This window comes from Glycine soja, chromosome 13 (genome assembly GCF_004193775.1).
Source record: "Glycine soja cultivar W05 chromosome 13, ASM419377v2, whole genome shotgun sequence".
Lineage (NCBI taxonomy): Eukaryota > Viridiplantae > Streptophyta > Magnoliopsida > Fabales > Fabaceae > Glycine > Glycine soja.
This window is the reverse complement of record NC_041014.1, coordinates 1281988-1304234: the sequence shown is the minus strand read 5'-3', so window position 1 is coordinate 1304234 and position 22247 is coordinate 1281988. Positions and strand designations below refer to the sequence as shown.

Sequence of the window (22247 nt, the reverse complement as noted above, 5' to 3'; positions counted from 1 at the left end):
CCCAGTCAATTTGGCATCCAGTTGATAGTGCCCACATCAAAATTAAGTCCTCCTCAGTGGCTTGAGCAAGGTTAGTAGAACGAGGAAGCAACACACGATAGATAATGTAATGCATGATATGACATTCAAAAGTAAAGGATCCAGCAAGTAAGCGACCAGACATATCAGCATTTACAACACAAACCATTTTACGAGCATCAAGACTAGAACAAATTGGTTTCCAATCATCTACTAAAGTTCCTTCAAAAGGCACACCTTGACTGCTCAGTTTGGTTAGGGAGTAAAACAAGGATTGATCGACAACAATTGGTATTTTGTTTACTTCAGAAATATCACTCCTTCATGAATTTCTAAGTTGTTATAAAACACTCGAACCAATTCAGGGTAATAGGGTAATTTCATAGTCATGAAATTCACTAGTTCAAAATTTTGAAACACTTGATAGCAATCAAAGTTTTCTTCCTCAAAGAATTCAGAGTCAAGGTATTTAGGGTCAATAATATCACGATTTGAGAATGATGAGTAATACCTTTCACGTCGGACATCAGTGGAAAACAGAGTGAGCGAGCGCGGTGAGGAAAGAGAAGGATTGGGTGGTGCCGGAGGGTCAACAGAAGGACTATGGCGGTGGTGGCCGACAGTGGTGGTGGAGGATGATGAGCCCTTGCGCCTCTTTGATGATTCTGCCATTTGGTGAAGTTTCTGAAAATTTCAATCGGTGGGTTTTGTAAAGGATTCGAAGAGAAGAATTCCGCACTTTGTTTGAAGCGATTTGGTGAAGAAATGAAGAAGATATGAGGATTTGATATTTTTAGGGTGTGGGATGCTGTTAGAGAGAGAGGGGAGATGAGTGTTCTGAACTTAGAGAGAGGGAAAAGTCATATTTAAAGACAGGGATGACTAGTAATCAATTACATACCATTGTAATCGATTACAAGCGTTATAATGTAACTACCTAACTGTCTGGTAATTGATTACATATCTATTGTAATCGATTACATGCTTAAGAAATAACAGACTAACCTTCTGGTAATCGATTACGAACCTATGGTAATTGATTACACCGTTATTTTTCCCTGGTAATCGATTACAGAATTAATGTAATCGATTACATGCCCTCAAATCATTAAATATATAAAGAGGAAAATATTATATATAATTTTATGGGCTAGGAATCTAAGTCAGATTGGTCAATAATCCCTAATTCTCGTCTAATGGTAAAAAAAAATTCTTTGGGCAGAGGTTTTGTAAAGATATTGGCCAATTGATTTTTTGTTTCAATAAACTCTAGTACACAATCACCCTTTTGAACATTGTCTCTAAGGAAGTGATGCCTAATTTCAATGTGTTTTGTTCTAGAGTGCAAAATAGGATTTTTAGATAGGTTGATTGCAATCATATAGTCACAACGAATAGGAATGTGATCAAGCATTAAACCATAATCAAAGAGTTGTTGTCTCATCCATAGGATTTGTGCACAACATTTTCCAGCAAAAATATATTCTGCTTTTGCAGTTGATAAGGAAATAGTATTTTGCTTTTTGCTATGCCACAATACTAGTGCGGAACCAATAAAGTGGCAAGTCCCACTAGTGCTTTTTCTATCGGTTTTACATCCAACAAAGTCAGAATCAGAGTATCCTACTAAGTTATAAGAAGAATTCTTAGGATACCATAAGCCTAGATTAATAGTGCCTAGAAAATATCTCATTATTCTTTTGATGACACTTAAGTGAAATTCTTTGGGATTGGCTTGATATCTAGCACACAAGCAAACACTAAACATAATATTCGGTCTACTTGTTGATAAATAAAGAAGAGATCCGATCATACCTCTATATTTCTTTATATCTATTGATTGACCAGCTTTATCTTTATCCAAGTAGCAAGCAGTTCTCATAGGTTGCGTTGAATATCCAAAACCTAGACCATGCGGTGGCCATGCACCATTTGATAACAGGCAAGTACATGCAGATGGAGGAACTTTGAAGATGAGCAGGCAAGTATCTGATATGGAGGAACTTTGAAGATGAGCAGGCAAGTACATGTAGATGGAGGAGCCAGTCGAGTATAGGAATCAAGTACAGGCAGATGTTGTTTCAACCGAAAAAGACAATGGTAAACCTAACTTCAACAAAGCCCAAGATGATGGGAAGAGGGGTCGGCTGCCACAAGAACCCCATTACGCCTAGTACGCAGCCCTTACTACCAATAGATAATATATCATGGATTAGGCGTTAGCTATAGATATTTTGACCATGTCAAAAATGGTCAACACCCCCACCAAAGGTCGACTACTCAAAATGTTGTTGATACCACCGTAATCGCGGTCACTCAATAGAGGAGTGCAGTGTGTTAAAAGACAAGATAAAAGACCTCATTAAGTTTGGTCATCTAAAGGAGTTCATCCAAAAACCACAATCATTCAAGCCTCATAACCCTTGTAAACAAGAGTCAAGCAGGGGGAAGGGTCGAGAATACACAAGTCATTTATATAGGCACAGAAGCTGAAGTCGATCAAAAGAAAGAGAGTACAAGCCCCTCAACCAACCAAGACATGTCATAAACACCATTGCCTGAGGTTTTGTCGGAGGAAGGGAAACCGCCTCTAGATGAAGAAGGCACTTATGACATGTCTACTTTGTTAACATGGTCTCCCTTAACTAAGCACCTAACACGCCTTCTATCACCTTCACGTTAGAAGACTTTAAATCAATCGACTCGGTACAAGATGATCCCATGGTTATTAGTGTAGAGATAACCAACTGTGTAATTAGGAACAACCTTAGTGACTAGGGGATCTCAATTGATATTTTATTCTGGAATGCTTTCAAGTAGATGGAAATTCCTGAGTTTGAGATCCTTCCATATGATGGCCCACTCTTCAGTTTCGCTGGGGAACAAGTAAGGATGAAAAGGTGTATTTTGCTATACACTAAGTTTGGACATGAAGGTCCATTGTAAAAAAAAGTTAAGATATGATATGTGATAGTGCATGTGCACACATCATATAATATACTTCTTGATCATCCTTCGTTGAATGCTTTGGGCGCGATTGTTTCAACCGCTCATCTTGCAATGAAGTTTCTGTCGGACAACGGAACCATCATAATTGTGCATGGTGATCAGAGGATGGCCAGAGAATGCTACATGGCCAGCCTTCGATTGTAACCCTATACAAAGGAGGAAGCCCCAAGACTCATTGTTAACATTTTAATTACGTTAGGATTTATGTCGACCAAGTGTAACCGAATCCTAATTGTAGTACTAAACTAAAGCTCAAGTCGTCTCCCAAGGGAATAGTACAAGGATGAATATTCAAATTAAAGCCTTTCAGATAAATATATTTTTATATTTTAAACTACCTAAAAGTAAAATTAATCAAAACAGAAAATAAAAGACATATTTTTATAGAGAGATTAATGTGTTGAAAATTTAATAACAAAAATTAAAAGAAAAAGATGTTACTTGTTGATGCAATAATAATTATAGAAAAAAACAATAATGTTGAGATGTTAAGATTGTACTCGGAATCTCCTTATTTTCTGTAATTCCTTACACTGCTACGTCGTTATATTGTTCATCCCTAATTCATTGATGTATTTTGTCCCTAATCCCTTAGGTGATAGACCCTAAATTACTTGCATTGATTCTAAATCCCATGGCAAACCAACACAAACAATCGACATTATTGGTTAGAAATTAGATAGGCTTAACCAAGATTATTCTATCCCTGGAGATAGCCCCAATTAAGCATTTGATTCAGTTTGGGTTTCAACGAGACTCACCAAAGTGCACGTCAATTCTTGGAATAATCTATGAGGTGCACAGGCTCACAAAGAATTATGTATAGAAGGTGAATAATGAACTCAAATAATATATTAATATGAGAAAATTACATCAAATAGGATTCAATCTTTTCCTTTCCTAGCTAAGAAAGAAACTAGCCACTCATGAAATACAAGAAGAGAGAAGAAAAAATGGTTTTTTAGTGAATGGTGGTGTGTAAAGGTGTGTTTTTTGTTGCTGCCTATGTCTCTCTATTTATAGAATCATAAATGTGTTTATAGAGACAAATAATCTTCTTAATTTACAAAATAATATAATATATACTAGGAAATTATCTCTAGCTGATATAACCTATTTTAACTGTTGTAATTTTCTTCAAAGTGATTTTCTTCATTTATCTTCGACCTATATCTCCATAATTATCTCTGCTTTGAATGAATTTAGTTTATAGAAGCACTATCTAGTGCGCTTCTCACTTAAGTGAGATATCTTCTGTAAAATTGCATCTTCTTCTTTGTTTGAGTTGGCTTAAGTGACCTATACCTCACTTAAGCAAGACTACCTTGTAAAATTACCCTATTTCTATGTAAAAAATCACAAAATCATATTAAAAACTTCTAAAATCATAATTCATATCTAAAATATATAAAAAATTGAAAACATAATGAATTTGATTCAAAATAAGGCCTAAAGTATGTTAAAGTATTAAATAAACGTCTCAAATTGCATATGAAAATATGGTAATTTTGACATTTATCAATCATGCACTATGTGGAGGTCAGGACAGAGGCCGAAGAAGTGGAAGAGCTGGAGCTCAATCCGAGAACTAACAATGGCAATCGAGTGAAGCCACTTGAAGAAACATCCACCTTCCAACTCAACCCTAAGCAAGTGTAGGTTACTCAATTGAGGAGCCAACTTTCTGAGGACGACTAAAGTTGTATCCAACAAACTATTCAGGAACATGCTGACTTATTTGCATGGTTTGTGGCAAACATGCCCGGAATTGATCCAGGCTTTCATTGCCATACGTTAGTTGTATGCAAAGATGCAAAGCCCATTGTGCAAAGAAAGAGAATAATGGGGGAAGAAAGGTATCAACTATATGGTAGGAAGTTGCCAAGTTGATGGCTGCTCAGTTCATCAGAGAAATTGACTATACCACTTGGCTATCCAACGTGGTCATGGTGAAGAAACCAAACGAAAAATGGAGGATGTGTACAGACTACACGCACCTGAGTAGAGCATGCTCAAAGGTCGTGTACCCACTCTCGAACATTGAACGCCTAGTCGATGGAACAACCAAACACAAATTGTTAAGTTTTCTAGATGCGTATTATGGCTACAACCAGATAAAGATGGACCCAATGGACAAGAAGCAGAAGACATTTATTACTGAATCTGCAAACTACTACAAAGTTATGCCATTCAGACTGAAAAATGTCAAAGCTACTTACTAGCGTTTGATAGACAAAGTGTTTAAGGGTCAGCTCAGATGAAACCTAGAAGTCTATGTGGATGGCATGGTAGTCGAGTCTATGTGGATAACATAAGGTTGAACCTCGAGAAGTGCATCTTTGAGGTAGAAGAAGGAAATTTTTTAGGGTTGATGCTGACTCATTAGGGATACATGCCAACCCGAACAAATGTCAAGCCATCTTGAAAATGAGGAGTCCACAGAATGTAAAGGAAGCTTAGAGGCTAGCTAGTAGAGTATCCTTTTTATCAAGACTTTTGCCTAGAATCGCCAAGAAGGCCAGACCAATCATGAACCTTCTCAAGAAAGCCAAAAACTTGGTTTGGGAGAAAGAATGTGAAAAAGCTTTTTGGCAGTTGAAGGGAACGCTGGCAACACCATATGTCTTGTCAAAGCCAAACACCAACAAAAGGTTGATTGTCTATCTTTCGGTTTCGAATGAAGCCATATGTGCAATGCTAGTACAGGAAGAAGGTGGTGAAGTAAAGTCGGTATATTTTGTGAGATAAGTACTTCGGGATCCAAAAACAAGGTATCCAGTGATGAAGAAAGTAGCCTTAGCGCTCATCAATGTGGTCCGCTGTCTTCGTCAATATTTTTGGAGTTACCGAATCACCATTCAGATTGATTGTCCCACAACTAAAATATTGCACCAGCCTGAGCTGGCAAGATAGATAATGGCATGGTCCATTAAAATCTTAGAGTATGAAATTTTTTATAAGCCAAGAGGGAATGCTCGAGCTCAGGTGCTAGCTGATTTTATCAATGAACTTCATCCTCCACAACCACATTTGGAGCAAGAATGGTGGACAATGCATGAGGACGACTCTTCCAACCAACATGGGAGTGGAGCTATGGTTATCTTATAAGAACCCAAAGGCATAACCCTCACGCAATCTTTACATTTCAGCTTCAAAGCCACGTGCAACTAGGTCGGGTACGAGGCCTTCTTAGAAAGATTGAGACTTGCCAAAGAGGTCGGTGCCCAAATAGTCAAGTGCCAAATCAATTCCAAGGTCGCCGCTGAACACATAAACAAAGTGTTTCAAATCTAGGATCCTCAACTCCTGAAGTACTATTATGCATTTGAGGGGCTCAAAGAAGAGTTCGAGGAAGTTCAGGTGACTCACATAACCCGAGAAATCAATAACAAAGTCGACGAGTTGTCTCGGCTGACAACTTCACCTAAACATGGGCAGTAGAAAAATGTTCATACTCCATTCAATTCGTATACCCAGTGTTTTGGGCAAAGAGTGTTTACAGATTGAAGAAAACTCTTTAGGATGGAAGAAAGAGATAGTCAAATACTTAAAGTATAAGACACCCCCAACAAACAAAGAGAAAGCCAAAAAACTAAGAACACAAGTTGTTAGGTATATTTTAGTGGCCGGTGAACTATATAGGAGAGGGTTTTCCTCACCCATACTCAAATGTCTTGACCAAGACCAAGCTAACTATGTGCTCTGAGAACTACATAAAGGCATTTATGGTATGCATTCCTGGGAAAGAACAATGGCCGCACGACTGTTGAGGGTTAGGTACTATAGGCCAACCTTTAGAATGAACTACTCAAACTTTGTTTAAAGATGCATCCAATGCTAGAAGCATGAAAATTTGATACACTGACCGGCTAAAAAGTTGCATCCTATTGTCTCCCCACGACCTTTCATTGTTTGAGGAATGGACATCCTAGGACCCTTGCTAACTGCACTAGGACAAAGGAAATTCTTGTTAGTAGCTGTTGACTATTTCACAAAGTGGGTCGAGGCCGAACCCTTACCAAAAGTTGGTCCAGTTGACGACATCATCGCTCTTGTTCAACACTTGTCACACATGGTTAGAAATCATCTCTCGGTTGATGAGACGGTTCAGTTGAAAATCTTTGGTGAAGAAACCTTGGTTAGTTAGCACCAATAGGTTGGCCTAGGTTGAGGCTAGCTGAAACTCAAGCATTTGTTATTTAAATCTCTTAGTTAGCAAAATTTGTTAATTTATTAGGAAACAAACCCAAAAATTGATAATTTATCAGGAATTAAAGTAAAATATCAGGATAAAAAATAAAATTATTATTTTATTAGGAACTCAACACAAAATAAAAATTTATGAAAAAATAAAAAATAAAATCGAATATTTATTAAGAATTAAAAACATATTTAAAAAAATATTAGAAGGCTACCAGTTTTTTTCATTCTTGGATTTTTAAAATCTGCTGCAAGAAGATCTATCCGTGCCACGTAGATTAAGATCTCAGCCGATGCTGCATTGAAGATTCCTTCCACAATAAGGGCAGTTGGACTATTTTCATCATAAACATTAGTGATCCCTATGCCAATTCCAATCCCCATTGGAGTAGTTAAAGCTAAGAACAACCCCATTATTGTAATAGATAACCTCTTGAAATTTGCGTGTAATAATTTCACTTCAACTGTCACCAATGTTGACCTTGTATAGTATACTTTTGACTAAATGTGCGTAAAGTTCTGAAGTTTGTAAAATTGCATACACAACATGTAACTCATAGAATTAGCTATATTTTGGTTAGGATAATTATAAATATGCACTCACGTTTTCTTCTATTTTAATTTTATCTTATTATATTATTTATATTGTATTATTTGTCACTTTTTTTCTTTTTTTTCACTTTCTTTATCTCTTCCATACACCTATAAACCCTAAAACTAAAAGTGGGGCTAGCAATTTCCTTTTGATTTTTATTTTCTACTTCAACTTACTTTGATTTAATTACGTCATCACACAATAGAAATATAACACTAACTTTTATTGTTTAAAAAGTATTTTTTATATAGATTTACAGACACTCTAACCACTAGTTGTGTCGTGTTGTGACTAACTATCTACTTCAATAAATTTAATAATTCTTGAAAGTCAAACTGATAAATGATATTGGCTTATAGCTAATATTTGAGTAATTTGTATGAAATGTTAAACCATGTTCTTCATATGACCAAATATACTAATTAATTTTTTTATATATAATATAAATTAGCACTCATTAAAATTGATAATATACGAGTTTGAGTTTAGCAGGAGAATAATAATCAAAAGGAATTTATGTTTGAATATGTGAACAGTAAATCTTAATAATTGGGACTAAAAATGAGATTAGAAGCTCCACGTATATCACTCGACTTGTAAGAAACAATAACTACATTGTTAGATAAACAACCATATCTAAATTTGAGTAGTATACCTGCAAACTAAGTTCTATGGAAATTGGTAATATCATACTCGATTTTGTCTGACCGGTTGAACCGGTCAACCCAAGAACCAGGCATATATAGTCGGGTCGAGTTGCTAATTAGATAAAAAAAAATGTATCTAATCTAGATATGATGTCACCAACTTGGGTTCAACGGGTGAAATTCGGTATCGGTTGAACATTTTTTTAGTACGAAACTTAGTTGTGCAGTCGTCCAAATTTCAGTACTTTAAATTTCAGTTCATATTTAAATTATTCATTATCCTAATCAAGTTGATCTATTTTGTTTCATACTTTAAATTTCAATACTTTCTCTATTATTTCTAGTTGATCTCCTTCTCCTCCTGCAATGTGAGCTTAACTTTATATGTAGCTAATGTAACCGGCATTTAGCATCAATTATTGTGTAACAGTATATCAACACTATTGAGTGTTTAGCGAAAGAAGAATTTATATGTAGCTAACATTTATTTTTTTTTTTCATCCAAATATTCGAAAAAAATTTCAGTTTCGTTTGACTATATCTATTATTAGTCGTCTTTCGTTAAGTGATGACCTAACAAATAAAATGTTACGTTATCACGTCTGATTGTGAACATCTCATTGTCATGTCATCATCTTCAATGTATCAATGATAATAGATAAAATAAGAGGACCGATTTAGTGAAATAGACAAAATAGGATGAGAGATTTTACAATTAAACCTTATAAATAAGTCCATTTTGAATACGGCAATGATATATGTTTGTTCTTTTGTCTTGATTGTACTTGCAATGGCAATTTGAGAGTGAACAAACAAGGAAACCAAGCTAGTGTTTCAAAATTGTTATAAGGAACTTCTAGAATATAGAAAAATGACTGTCTGTGAATCTGTGTTGCGGAATGTAGCTCATCAACGTTATATATAATAAGGCAAACCCATTGCACTTCTAGACGACAGAAAAATGATTGTTTGTGAATCTGTGTTGCCAAGTGAGAGCTCCTTTAATGATTGGACCCTTCACTCTCAAAGCCTTAAAGCATCAACCAACAATCAAATTTTGTTGCTAAATGCTTGTAAGTTCTAACTACCAATGCCTTAAACAAGAGCAGTATTAAAAAATTACATTTATATATGCATTTTCAGTTTACTTCCATAGGCCAATTAATGCGATAAACAATGAGAAATGCAGTTACTGAATGAAAAATGCCAAAATTACAAATAAAGTAATAACAACACCAATACAACAAATATTTAAAAATAAAAAATAAAACAATCACAATCTGGGTAGCATCACATGGGCAATGGGGTCTCTCCTCTTCACCTTCCATTTCTTAAACTGTTTTGAGGCAGCTTTCAGTGCTCTTGCCCATCGCTGGATCAAGTGAAAAACACCAAGTTATTTCCAATGTACAATACATAATAACATTTAACATTTACCCCTTTCATTATCTAACAATCTCAACAGTATGATAGAGTCAGCAAGTATATGGGAAATCATTTCAACAGAAAGATTTAAAGGTAATATATGTTTCTCAAAATTGAAGTAAAAGATGTTTTCTCAATATTGTATTCTGAATTTCAGATTTCTAAAGAGAGATGGAAAAAAATCAACCTCCATAAAACACGACAAACAAAATAAAAATTCCAGAAACCCAGATAGAATCAGAACCAGAAAAGTGAGAAACAAATTTGGTGGCATCCATGTATATCACAAACAAATCTTTCAACATCAATCATTTGTTAAAGGTTATTAGTTAGTTAAAAATAGTCAGTTGGCTAGTTAGCTTGACCGGTTAGTTCATTAGTTGTTAATTACAAATAAGATCTATGAATATATTATGTATCAAACTCACATTATGTTTAATTTTTTTTTATTTCAATCAAATCCCATTTTACTAATTTTCTTTCATTTCCTCTTTTTAGAAAACAATGCCCATATTCATATTTCTATAATATAATGTTTCCCAGACTTCATAAAATAGAAAGGAAAAAAAAGTACCAGAAATCTAAATGGGAATCAGAAACCACAAACCAAAAAAGAAAGCAGAAACAAAAAAACAAAAAAAAAATTACCTTGTTCAAGATGGGGTTGCAAGCACCTTTAAAGGGTGTTGGAGAGAAATCAGAAGGCAACTTCTTGTTCTTACTCTTGCTATTCTTTTTTATGAAATCAAGGTTGAGATTGAAGGCAGAGGCAGTGAACTTCTTCCTAAGCTTAGAACCCACCTTCTTGACACTGCATTTAGCTCCCAAACCCATGTCATAGGAAAGCTTCTTTGGAGTGATAAGATCCAAATCCATAGGACTGTAAGGTCTTGGAAGCAAAGGGGACCAGATTGTGCTCTGAGAGTAGTCAAAGTCATAGGCAGAGTTGTCTGGAAACTTGCACAGAAGCTCAATTGACATCTTTGGCACCAAATACTCTACCACTTTTGTTGTTTTCAACACTAGTGCTTCTTCTTCTTTCTCATATAGTGTTTGAGATTCCATTGCAAAATTAACACTAGTTGGTCTTTGCTTCTTTTGCTCTCTCTCACTCTCTTTACTTTCTTTACACCTAACACTTTTGAAAGCTTTTGTTGGGTTTGGATTTGCCGTGTAAGGAAAAAAGGAAGAGAGAGAGACACAACGACACACAACAATGTAGCCGTTGCAAATTGTAATGTCTGTCTTCTCCCCAAAACAACATTTTTCAACTGCATTCACATGATTTTCATTGTTTTCCCCCTGCATCTTAGGTTCTCACAGAACAGAAATAATAAAATATTTAATGCTATAATAAAAATAGCAGTTGCACAGTTGCACGTTTGAATTAATTTGTTTATATAAATAATTAATTTTATAATTGAACGTAAAATGTAAAAATACCCATATTATATTGAATAAACCACTATTTTTATCCTCTAACTATTTCCTTCTTTCTGCGTTAAGAAACTATTATCTTCTTTCTTAAATAGTACATAAAAATATAAAATAATTCAAGTGATTCCTAAAATATTGAATGTTTACTATTTTAATTACCAAGTTGATTTACTTTAGTAAAGTTTAAAAACTAATTATCATCAGAATAATTCATAGTTACACGTTTTTATCTACTTATTGAAGAAAGAAAAAAAAGAAGATAATCTTACGTTCATTAATTCATTTTTTTATACATCACAAAATAAAGATAAAGAACAAGCAGAAAACTAAGGTCTAAAATCCAATTAATTCATTAATTAATAGAATACAGCTTAAAAAAACTGAAATTAGATCCGATAGGTATTTTTATTTTTATAAAAAAAATGCAATCACATCATGTTTCATGTACATCACCTTTCGTATCAAAATGGTGTCTAGTTGTTGAGGCACAGGTAATTTAAAAATGAGAAGGTAATGTTCCTTTTGAACTTATAGTGTCTCTTTTTGCTTCTATTGGACCTCTCTTATAATTGGCATGACCAAAGTTATCCTTCTAATCATCCAACACATCTTCCAATTTTCTTTGATTTGATTCTTGTAAATTTTTAAATTTTCAAAAAGTCTTTATTATCATATAACGTAACATATATCTAAATACCTCCTGTTATATATATATTTTTTTATAAATATTTACTGATATGACCTATTTAAAATTTAATATTTTAAAAAAATAAAGTTGTTGATACTAAATAATTACTTATAACATAACATAAATCTAAATATTATGTTTTTTTTGTCGACCAAAAAATAATTTCATTAATATTGAAGATACTAGTGGTACCCATGGGATTACAATCTCCAATACAAATTAAAAGAGAACAAAATATGACTCCTACAGTAGAACCAACCCCTTTATAGAGGAACCAATGTTGTATCTAATTAGACAAGAATTAACACTTTATGAATATACTCTATATGACTATTTGCAACCTAAACTGTTGATTAAAGGCACTGAATGAAATCTAAAACATTTGATTGCCATTGGTACCTTGAGAAGAAGAACTCACCATGTTTTGCCTCAAGTGTCCATGATTTATAAATGACTTCCTCCATCATAGTATCAAAATCCAGTTGAAATTGTTGAAAGAGGGTTTTGTTTCTACAGCTCCACAAAAATCATACCACGGCACACCATACGGACAACCAAATAGTATTCTTTTTAGCATTAAACCAAGTACATTGAAATCCACGAAAATGTTGAATGAGTCGGCATGGCTGTGTTGATACCATTCTTATCCAATGTAAACACCTATTCCAAACTCTCTGTGCAAAATTACAAGTAAAAAACAAATGCTCCAAAGTTTTTTCATGGTTCTTACAAAAGGGACAAAGTGTAGAATTAATAATGTGATGCATTCTCCAATGAAGAAGATTATTCTTTATTGGCAACTTATTTAAGCCAAGCCTCCAAAGGAAAATCACGACTGATCTTGGAACAAAAAGTTCCAAAATTTGCTTAAGGAAAAGTTTTTCAACAAGACTTGTAGATGAAAGAAGGAAAAAATAGACACTTCTAAGTAAAGACTTGTTGAACAAGTTTTTCGAGATATAGCATCATAAGAGTCCCTCACCAACACCACCCCCTCCACTTTCTCCCTAAAATTCTCCACCAAAGGTATATCTCTCACTCAAACCAAGATCTCCTTCAAGCCAAACACCAAACCCACCTCTCACCATTCCACTCTCCAATCTCCCCTAGCTTTGCATCCTTTTGGAGAGAATCGTTATAGAGTCTATGTAAGTATTATGTTATCTCTAAATAAAGACAGAATTGCTTTTACTGGACCTCTCTTATAATTCGCATGACCAAAGTGATCCTTCTAATCATCCAAAACATCTTCCAATTTTCTTTGATTTGATTCTTGTAAATTTTTAAATTTTCAAAAATATAACGTAACATATATCTAAATACAACCTTTCATATATATTTTTTTATAAATATTTACTGATATGACCTATTTAAAATGTAATTTTTTAAAAAAAATACTAAAATTATCGATACTAAATAATTACTTATAATGTAACATAAATCTAAGTATTATGCTATCACTAAATAAAGGCAGATTTTTTTTTTACAAAAAAATTTATGACAATCAATATTAATAAAAAAAATTAAAAATTAAATAAAATTTAATAAAAATTAACAATATTTTTCATTTATATTTTTTTTAAGGGAGTATTGGGTGAAGTGGGGTAGTTGCAATTCAGCCAAGCCCGCGTTTTGATCAATGTTGGTTCAAATTATTGGGCTTAATACTTGGTCCATTTTCAAGGAATCAGGTTTGGTAGCAGGCTAAAAAGATTCAAGGGACACTTTGGAACTAGGCTGTTGCTAGGTGCACCCAGCAATTATGTGAAGTTACACAATTGTCCCTTATAATAAAATTAATAAATTAAAATTTTTAATAAAAAAGTCTTTCCCCCGTTTTGTTTGAAACTTTCTTCCGCGACCCAAAGCTTCTTCACCTTTGAGTTCTTCTTCTTCCGCGACCAGAGCTCCACGCGTCCAGCAGTCTTCACCCCGCGTCCAGGTCTTCTTCTCCGCGCGCGTCGTCCTCCATTGCCGACATTTGAAGCTTTGAAGCATTCGTGTTACGCCCTATAGGTTAGTGTTCTAACCTCATTTTTCTCCTTTAATCGCTTTTGGTGGCCATAGGGTAGAAGACATGTTTGGTCTGGTTTGGTTTTTCATGGTTTTCGTTGCGCGAGGTTGAAGACGAGCCTTCTTTCGCGGAAGGTTCGTTTCTTCCGCGCGTGTCTGGGTGCCGTTGGAGGTCGGGCGAAAGATTGTTTCTTCCGCGGACTCCAGCGGAAGATGGAAGATATGGCACTTTCGTGGGATTCCGCGGAAGAACCATCTTCCGCGAGAAGGAAATGTGACAGACTAGATACCCCCGGAAGAAGCTTCTTCCGCGTGTGTCAAAGACGTTCCATTTCCTTCTTGCGGAAGATGGTTCTTCCGCGGACTCCCGCAGAAGAGTCATCTTCCGCTGGCATCTGCGGAAGAAAGGTTCTTCGCGGGAGTGCTTTTCCTTCCTGCGGAAGAACCTTCTTTCGCGAGTACCTGTTTTATAGAATTTTGGATTTTTTTTTTAAATTATTCCAGAACCATCTTTTGTTCATATTATTATTTAGTTTGTGTTATTTATATATGCATTTGTATGTGTAAATTGATATTATATTTTGTGTGATTTATATATGCATTTATATGTGTAAATTGAATTACAATTTGGTGTGATTTGAGTAGGATGATTAATGAAGCTAAGCTATGACTTACACTGCCTTCACTGCCCATAAGGCAGTGTGGTTGTCAATTAGCTAATGGTATTCAGCTAAGGCACTGTGGTTGTCAATTAGCTAACAATTACAACTCAAATATGAATCATAGAAACAACTTTTAGTTGCTTTTGATACATCTTGATATGAAAATTTGATCAAACATGAATCATGGATGTCAAGCTAAACATGCACTGAGTTATGTGGAAGGTGTTGGAATTAATTCGAAGTTGAATTATTGTTACCAGCTTAAGATCGAGTAGTGATTCTTTAAAAATAAGAACTAGAGAAAGTAGTAGTGTGCTTTTAAAATTTAAAGAGAATGGCAACTATATTGGTTGGCACGAGTGTCTTATAGACAATGAGTGCGGGTCAACCAATGTGTTTAAAGGATGAAACATTGAAGTCACTTAAAATTAGTTGAATGTAGATGATTTAGTTAAAAAAACTCGTCGAAGTCAGTCAAAAAGAGATACACCAACAGGTAGATTGTTCCAATTAGGAGTTTTATGATGTTATTTGCTTTTGTTTATATATAGTTTTATGATGTTATTTGCTTTTCAGCAAACTTGATTGTTCCAATTAGGAGTGTTGATAGATTGATTTGATTCGGATTTGAAAAAAAAATGATTGAATTTAATTAGTTCAATTTAGTTTGAATTTCATGATTTTTTTGTCAAATTTGAACTAAACCAACATGATATTGATTTGGCCTCATTGACAATTAAATAGTTGAAGTATTCTATATTAAGTGGGAGGGGGGCTAAAAACCTATGTCAACCTTGATGTGTTGTAATAAATCAAATAAGACCTATTTTTGAAGGCCAATAATGGCTGGCCAAAAGAAAATTGGTACATAGTCAATGAAGTCATAATCAAAACACCAATTGGTGTTTCTCAAGGAAACCATTGCGTGACATGGTTGTGTCCATTTGGAATATTGGAGTGTGTGGTTGCAGAAACCATAATTTGCATGAACATCATTGATTGCCCGAGAGTTTGATGTGGTAAAACTTAAGATTTTCATATATTCAAAATTTCCAGCATTTGATGTGTCAGTTACTACTTTTGAGCAAAGGAAAAATTGTGAAGCATTTGGTGGACATGCCTTTGCCAAGTGGTTTCAGTTGGGTTTATCACCAAGTTCACAAGCTCCTCATATAATTTCTTTGATTTAACTTGAACTTAGAGATGAATTAAAGGAATCTATACCACTGTAATTGATTCTAATAGCAATGTATAAAGGAAAGAAAAATAAACCTTCTGGTTTAATAACTAGAATTGTGTCTTGAGAGAATCACAATGACAGGATTTGACTTCTACTAATCAATTGAATTATATTTGGTGTGATTTATATATGCATTTGTTATATATGCATTTGTATGTCAATTATTTGGATAAATTATGTTGAACTAAATATATAATCTGTGGATTTGGATAAATTATGTGGATTTGGATAAATTATGTGGATTAGTTAGGATTCAAAAGCTTTGTTACACAAATTATTTGAGTGTTTAATTTGACGAATAAAAGTAAATGTTCTTCATGATTTCAGATCATGGTTAGAACACGAGGTCTACGTCGTGTGTTAGGCACAGGTAGAGGCAGAGACCTTAGTCAGCATGTGGCTGAGGATGTTCCTCGGCGTCGTAGGCCCACTGCCTCAGCACGTAGGCAACGGGTTACCCAGAGAGTCGAGGATGTTCCTCAGTTAGCTGAGGATGTGCCTCATGCGTTTGATGGTAGCCCAGAGAGGACAGGAACCGCCGATGGTGCTGAGTCTGATCGAGTGGCTAGTGATGGGACAGCTGCTGATGATGAGGGGTTCCTCGGTGGGCCATAAGATCCATCTGTTTTGATAGGATTTGCTGATCATGTGGCACACAGCATATAGAGTGGACAGGTACGTACTTATTTTATTCCAGTAATTAGAAAGTAGTTTCTTTTATTTTGAAATACACAAATTTATAAACTGATATTCAATTTAGGAGCGACCCGATCTCAAGTTGGTCTCTCATGGTAGGAAAGTAGATAAATTTGGGAGACCGACTGCTGAGATCAAAGGTATGATTGCGGCCACCGGATTGGATCCATTGATCAGGTGTTCTGTGATCACCACTGATCCTGGACTCATATCCGCCTTTGTTGAGAGGTGGCATAGGGAGACGAGCAGATTCCACCTCCTAGTAGGGGAGGTGACGATCACTCTAGATGACGTTTCGTCGCTCCTGCACATTCCAATTACTGGCGCACTGCATTCATTCGAGCCGCTGGCTACATCTGACGCAGTGGCCCTATTGACGGAGCTACTTGAGGTCACCCCAGATGAGGCTACAGCTGAGACACGTTAGGCAAGTGAGCCTCATGTTCGATTGTCCTGGCTTCGGGACACGTACCAGAGTAGGTGTCGGGCCAGGCAGTGGGTTGCTGCAGCTTGGACTTACCTACTTCATTTAGTTGGTTGCACCCTTTTCGCTAACAAGAGTGCAACCCATGTCCATGTTGTGCACCTGCAGGCATTCAGAGACCTAGGACAGGCAGGGGCATTCTCTTGGGGAGTGGCCGCTTTGGTCCACTTGTACGATCAGCTTAACGAGGCGTCGCAAGCCCCTACACGGCAGATAGCTGGTTACATTTCACTACTTCAGGTGAGTATCGCTGCTTGTAATTTAAATTAAAGTAAAATTCAATCCATGTTTGATTTTTGATGTTGACTTTGTGTTTGTAGTGTTGGATTTACGAGCACTTTCCATCAGTCCACAGGTCTGTTGTTGACGATGGTTATGCTGAGGCTAGCCCACGTGCCTGTAGGTGGCTTACGGGTAAGGCCCAGATGGCCGAGATTAAGGGAGCCCCTTATAGAGCACGTATTGATGCCCTGACAGTCACTGACGTCTGTTGGATGCCGTATGCTGAGCATCGGGGAGTTCGGGGCTATGACTTGATCTCCTCGTACACGGGGCAAGTCAGATGGGGTCTGATCATCGTCTACCTTCGACCAGAGAGGGTGGTTCGGCAGATGGGGTACATTCAGACCGTTCCTCCGCCACCGGTTCGTGATTCGTTGACAGGTACTGATATAGACGATCGGTGAGTACACTTTTCAGATCATGTAGCGCCTACAGGGGAGCTCTGTGTAGTTCCTGGGCAGGTGGCCCCAGACTACATGGAGTGGTTTTTTCAGATTTCGCACTCCTTTGTGACGCCGACGGAGGACACTGCTGAGTCGAGACCTGCGCCTCCCCCTCCCACTCATGATGATGACTTCGTGGAGCCACCAGTCGCCGAGGTTCCAGTCGCGTCAGATGCATTCTGTGGTAAGCTGTGTACTTTTTGTTAACTTAATTATTTTTTATAAATTCATACTCACTTGTTATTTTCACTGAGACAGGTTGATTGCACAGCATGTGTCATGATGGGAAGGATTGTTGAGCATTTGGAGCGCGTCATCAACCTCAAGATGGTGACCGCAGGGACTGACTTATATGATATCATAGATCTTTGCTTGAGGATAGCTAGAGATGACGATCCAGATGACAGTCTTAGGCCGCGACAGAGACCCCGCATAGATTAAGATTTATCTTTTTTATTGTATTTGTTTATGTATTTAAATTTTAGTATTTGTTTTTGTATTTGTTAAAACACATTGACTTAGATAATGCCTTTATTTCTTTATGTATTTAAATTATCTTTTTACTTAAATTGTTAATTTTAGTATTTGTTTATGTATGTCATAAATATAAGTTAGAAATTTTTAAAAATAAGTTAGACATATTAAAAAATAAGTTACAAATTTTAATTGATTGAAACAAATAAGTTAGAAATTTTAATTAAATGTAATTGATTGGACAAAATAAGTTAGAAATTTTAATTTATACTGAAAATTATTATATAATTTAAACAACAATAAGTTAGAAATTTCAAAAAAAGAAGTTACAAATTTTAAATAAATAAGTTAGAAATTTAAAATACTAAGTTAAAAATTTTGAAAAAATAAGTTAGTCATTGAAGCAAGTTCCAAATTTTAATTGATTGAAACAAATAAGTTAGAAATTTTAATTAAATTTAATTGATTGGACAAAATAAGTTAGAAATTTTAATTTATACTAAAAATTATTATATAATTTAAACAACAATAAGTTAGAAATTTCAAAAAAAGAAGTTACAAATTTTAAATAAATTAGTTAGAAATTTAAAATAATAAGTTATAAATTTTGAAAAAATAAGTTAGTCATTGAAGCAAATAAGTTCCAAATTTTAATTGATTGAAACAAATAAGTTAGAAATTTTAATTGAATGTAATTGAATGGACAAAATAAGTTAGAAATTTTAATTTATACTAAAATTATTATATAATTTAAACAACAATAAGTTACAAATTTAAAAAAAAATATAAGTTACAAATTTTAAATAAATAAGTTAGAAATTTAAAATAATAAGTTAGAAATTTTTAAAAAATAAGTTAGTCATTGAAACAAATAAGTTCCAAATTTTAATTGATTGAAACAAATAAGTTAGAAATTTTAATTAAATGTAATTGAATGAACAAAATAAGTTAGAAATTTTAATTTATACTAACAATTATTATATAATTTAAACAACAATAAGTTACAAATTTCAAAAAAATAAGTTACAAATTTTAAATAAATAAGTTAGAAATTTAAAATAATAAGTTAGAAATTTTTAAAAAATAAGTTACAAATTTAAAATAATAAGTTACAAATTTTAAAAAAATAAGTTAGTCATTGAAACAAATAAGTTCCAAATTTTAATTGATTGAAACAAATAAGTTAGAAAATTTAATTGATTGAAACAAATAAGTTATAAATTTTAATTGAATGTAATTGAATGGACAAAATAAGTTACAAATTTTAATTTTTACTTAAAATTATTATATAATTTAATCAACAACAAGTTACAAATTTAAAAAAAAAATAAGTTAGAAATTTAAAAAAATAAGTTAGAAATTTAAAAAAATAAGTTAGAAATTTAAAAAAAAATGAGTTAGAAATTTTAAAAAATAAGCTAGAAATTTTTTTTAAAAAAAGTTAATCATTGAAACAAATAAGTTACAAATTTTAATTGATTGAAACAAATAAGTTACAAATTTAAATTGATTGAAACAAATAAGTTACAAATTTTAATTAAATGTAATTGATTGGACAAAATAAGTTACAAATTTTAATTTGCACGAACGGGTCACAAACATTTATTCCTTATAAATTTTTTTGCTAAAAGTTGATAATAAAACTTTTATTTCTTTTTGATACATACTACACATTACAAACGGGTCACAAACATAACAAATTGACACACTAAGACATATTAGATCGACTAGAACATCATGGACACAAATTTAATTTGCACGTAACAGCCTAACATTTAACTAGCATTCAATCACGCAAGGATGTAACCACATCGTCCTCATTTTCCATAACCACTTTACTAAAGAGAGCCAAAATTTCTATTGGCACAAATTGTTTCTAGTAATTAGACTCTACCAGCACCTTTAGCACGTCGTCGTCACATTTCAGCTCAACAATTTCAAATTCTAAAACTTTCTCAGAATACTCCAAATGACTAGGTTGTCGATAAAACAAACGCCTTACAACTTGGGATTCGTGAATCCCATGAGGAGGATTCCCTTTAGGTGCTACTTGCTTGATCAAATCCTTCAGTTGATCTATGCTACATCCTTTTGGAATATCAAATTTTTTTGGATTTATTCTGGTGAACGCATAACCCACAAAGTTATTTTGGCGTGGCATGTTCCACCTTCCGTTGTAATACAGAACCGCATCATGTGTAGGAATGCTGGGGCGTTCAAGTAAGTTTAAAATTGCATTTGTTGTTCTACCAACGGTACATAACAAATCAATCGGTCCAACAAATGAAAATTGATCATTATACATTAACATGGTGTTCACATCCATGTCATTTTTCAATTGCATACTTTCAAAGTAAATGTTGTTACCTGTATCTTCCACTGGTCGCCGGTAATGAATTTCATCCACAACTTGATTGTTGTTTAGCCAAAGACTGTTGTGTATTATGCTTTTGAGAGTTGAAAAATCGCATAGCTCGCATGGGCACTAGACTAGAACTTTGAAAATAAACCCCACACTCGTTGTGAATGACGGTTCCATTTGGAAAAATGAATGTCAACCTCGAGTTCACGATCGTCTGGGACGAAGTCTCTCCTAAGAATGCCATTGTTTATCGAAAATTAATTTGACAAACTCTGAATACCAGTTGCTGTGGAGTACCATGGACATCCCCATCTATCATTTATATAAATGGCTCAGCCAGGCACATGGCTTCCCTTTTACCAGACCCGTGACTATTTTACATTGTGAAGCGTAAAACTAAAGCAACCTCCTATCACGTCGTTCACTGTTGGGTCACGTCAGTCATTGTCGTCTGAGAAAAAAGTTGGTTTCGGGCCATGTAAACTTGTCTAAGTACCCATGTTCGAGGTTTTTTTAAAATTATATGGGAAAGTCGTGAGACTCTCCAAAGGTGGCCTGTCTCGTGTTTGCACGTCAACGAATCCAAAAAAAATAACATGAGACACCGGTTCATTCGAACAAGGCCTACAACGGAAGGCCCAAAACTCAAAAAAGTTAGTTTCGGGCCATGTAAACTTGCCTAAGTACCCCTGTTCGGGGTTTTTTTTTAAATTATCTGGGAAAGTCGTGAGACTCTCCAAAGGTGGCTTGTCTCATGTTTGCACGTCAACGAATCCAAAAAAAATAACAGGAGACACCGGTTCATTCAAACAGGGCCTGCAACGGAAGACCCAAAACTCAAAAAAGTTAGTTTCGGACCATCTAAACTTGCCTAAGTACCCCTGTTCGGGGTTTTTTTTAAATTATCTGGGAAAGCTGTGAGACTCTCCAAAGGTGGCCTGTCTCATGTTTGCACGTCAACGAATCCAAAAAAAATAACAGGAGACACCGGTTCATTCGAACAGGGTCTGCAACGGAAGACCCAAAACTCAAAAAAGTTAGTTTCAGGCCATGTAAACTTGCCTAAGTACCCCTGTTCGGGGTTTTTTAAAATTATCTGGGAAAGCCGTGAGACTCTCCAAAGGTGGCTTGTCTCATGTTTGCACGTCAACGAATCCAAAAAAAATAACAGGAGACACCGGTGCATTCGAACACGGCCTGCAACGGAAGGTCCAAAACTCAAAACAGTTTGTTTCGAGCCAACATTTCCTCTTGAGGGACGACACGTGGCCTGCTACTCTGGCCCTTATCTGGCATGTCCATCCTTCTTGGCGCGGCATTTAATTCGTCGTCAAAAATAACTGAAGGACACCTCGCTTGTTTCTCTTTCGGTCGCCACCGGTCTTGTCATCGTCGAAGGCGCCCTTACGCTTGCCGACAGAACCTTTTCCGGCGACCTCCTTGCCTTTTCCTTTGGCCTTGTTCGTCATTTCTACAGAGAATGCAATGAGACCAACGCCAATTGCATGGTCAGAGTTAGAGAAATGGAGAGAGGAAGAAGTGTGTGACTGAAGTGTGTGTAACTCTGAAGAA

At 35.0% G+C, this 22247-nt stretch overlaps 2 protein-coding genes across 2 annotated transcripts; one reads left to right on the top strand and one right to left on the bottom strand.

The window, feature by feature from the left end:
- Positions 1–9576: 9576 nt before the first annotated feature.
- On the bottom strand, positions 9577–11217 carry LOC114381832. Its single transcript, XM_028341056.1, has 2 exons — positions 10543–11217; positions 9577–9841 (listed from the first exon to the last, which is right to left on the bottom strand). Exons 1-2 carry the CDS (start codon positions 11200–11202, stop codon positions 9743–9745), a joined length of 759 nt encoding a protein of 252 aa, XP_028196857.1. The 5' UTR covers positions 11203–11217; the 3' UTR covers positions 9577–9742.
- Positions 11218–16772: 5555 nt separating this feature from the next.
- LOC114382666 (protein MAIN-LIKE 2-like) lies at positions 16773–17800 on the top strand. The gene is made up of 3 exons (XM_028342233.1): positions 16773–17052; positions 17164–17354; positions 17435–17800. The coding sequence occupies exons 1-3, from the start codon at positions 16773–16775 to the stop codon at positions 17798–17800; spliced, it is 837 nt and encodes a 278-aa protein (XP_028198034.1).
- The last annotated feature ends 4447 nt before the right edge of the window (positions 17801–22247 follow it).

What these genes read in the sequence shown, in the direction of transcription:
- LOC114381832 (XM_028341056.1), bottom strand. Translation starts at nt 11,202, where the DNA reads ATGCAGGGGGAAAACAATGAAAATCATGTGAATGCAGTTGAAAAATGT. An exon ending in GCAACCCCATCTTGAACAAG is followed by an intron (nt 9,842 to 10,542) that starts GTAATTTTTTTT and finishes CACTTGATCCAG; the next exon opens with CGATGGGCAAGAGCACTGAA.
- LOC114382666 (XM_028342233.1), top strand. Translation starts at nt 16,773, where the DNA reads ATGATTGCGGCCACCGGATTGGATCCATTGATCAGGTGTTCTGTGATC. An exon ending in TGAGGCTACAGCTGAGACAC is followed by an intron (nt 17,053 to 17,163) that starts GTTAGGCAAGTG and finishes TACTTCATTTAG; the next exon opens with TTGGTTGCACCCTTTTCGCT. An exon ending in GTTACATTTCACTACTTCAG is followed by an intron (nt 17,355 to 17,434) that starts GTGAGTATCGCT and finishes TTGTGTTTGTAG; the next exon opens with TGTTGGATTTACGAGCACTT.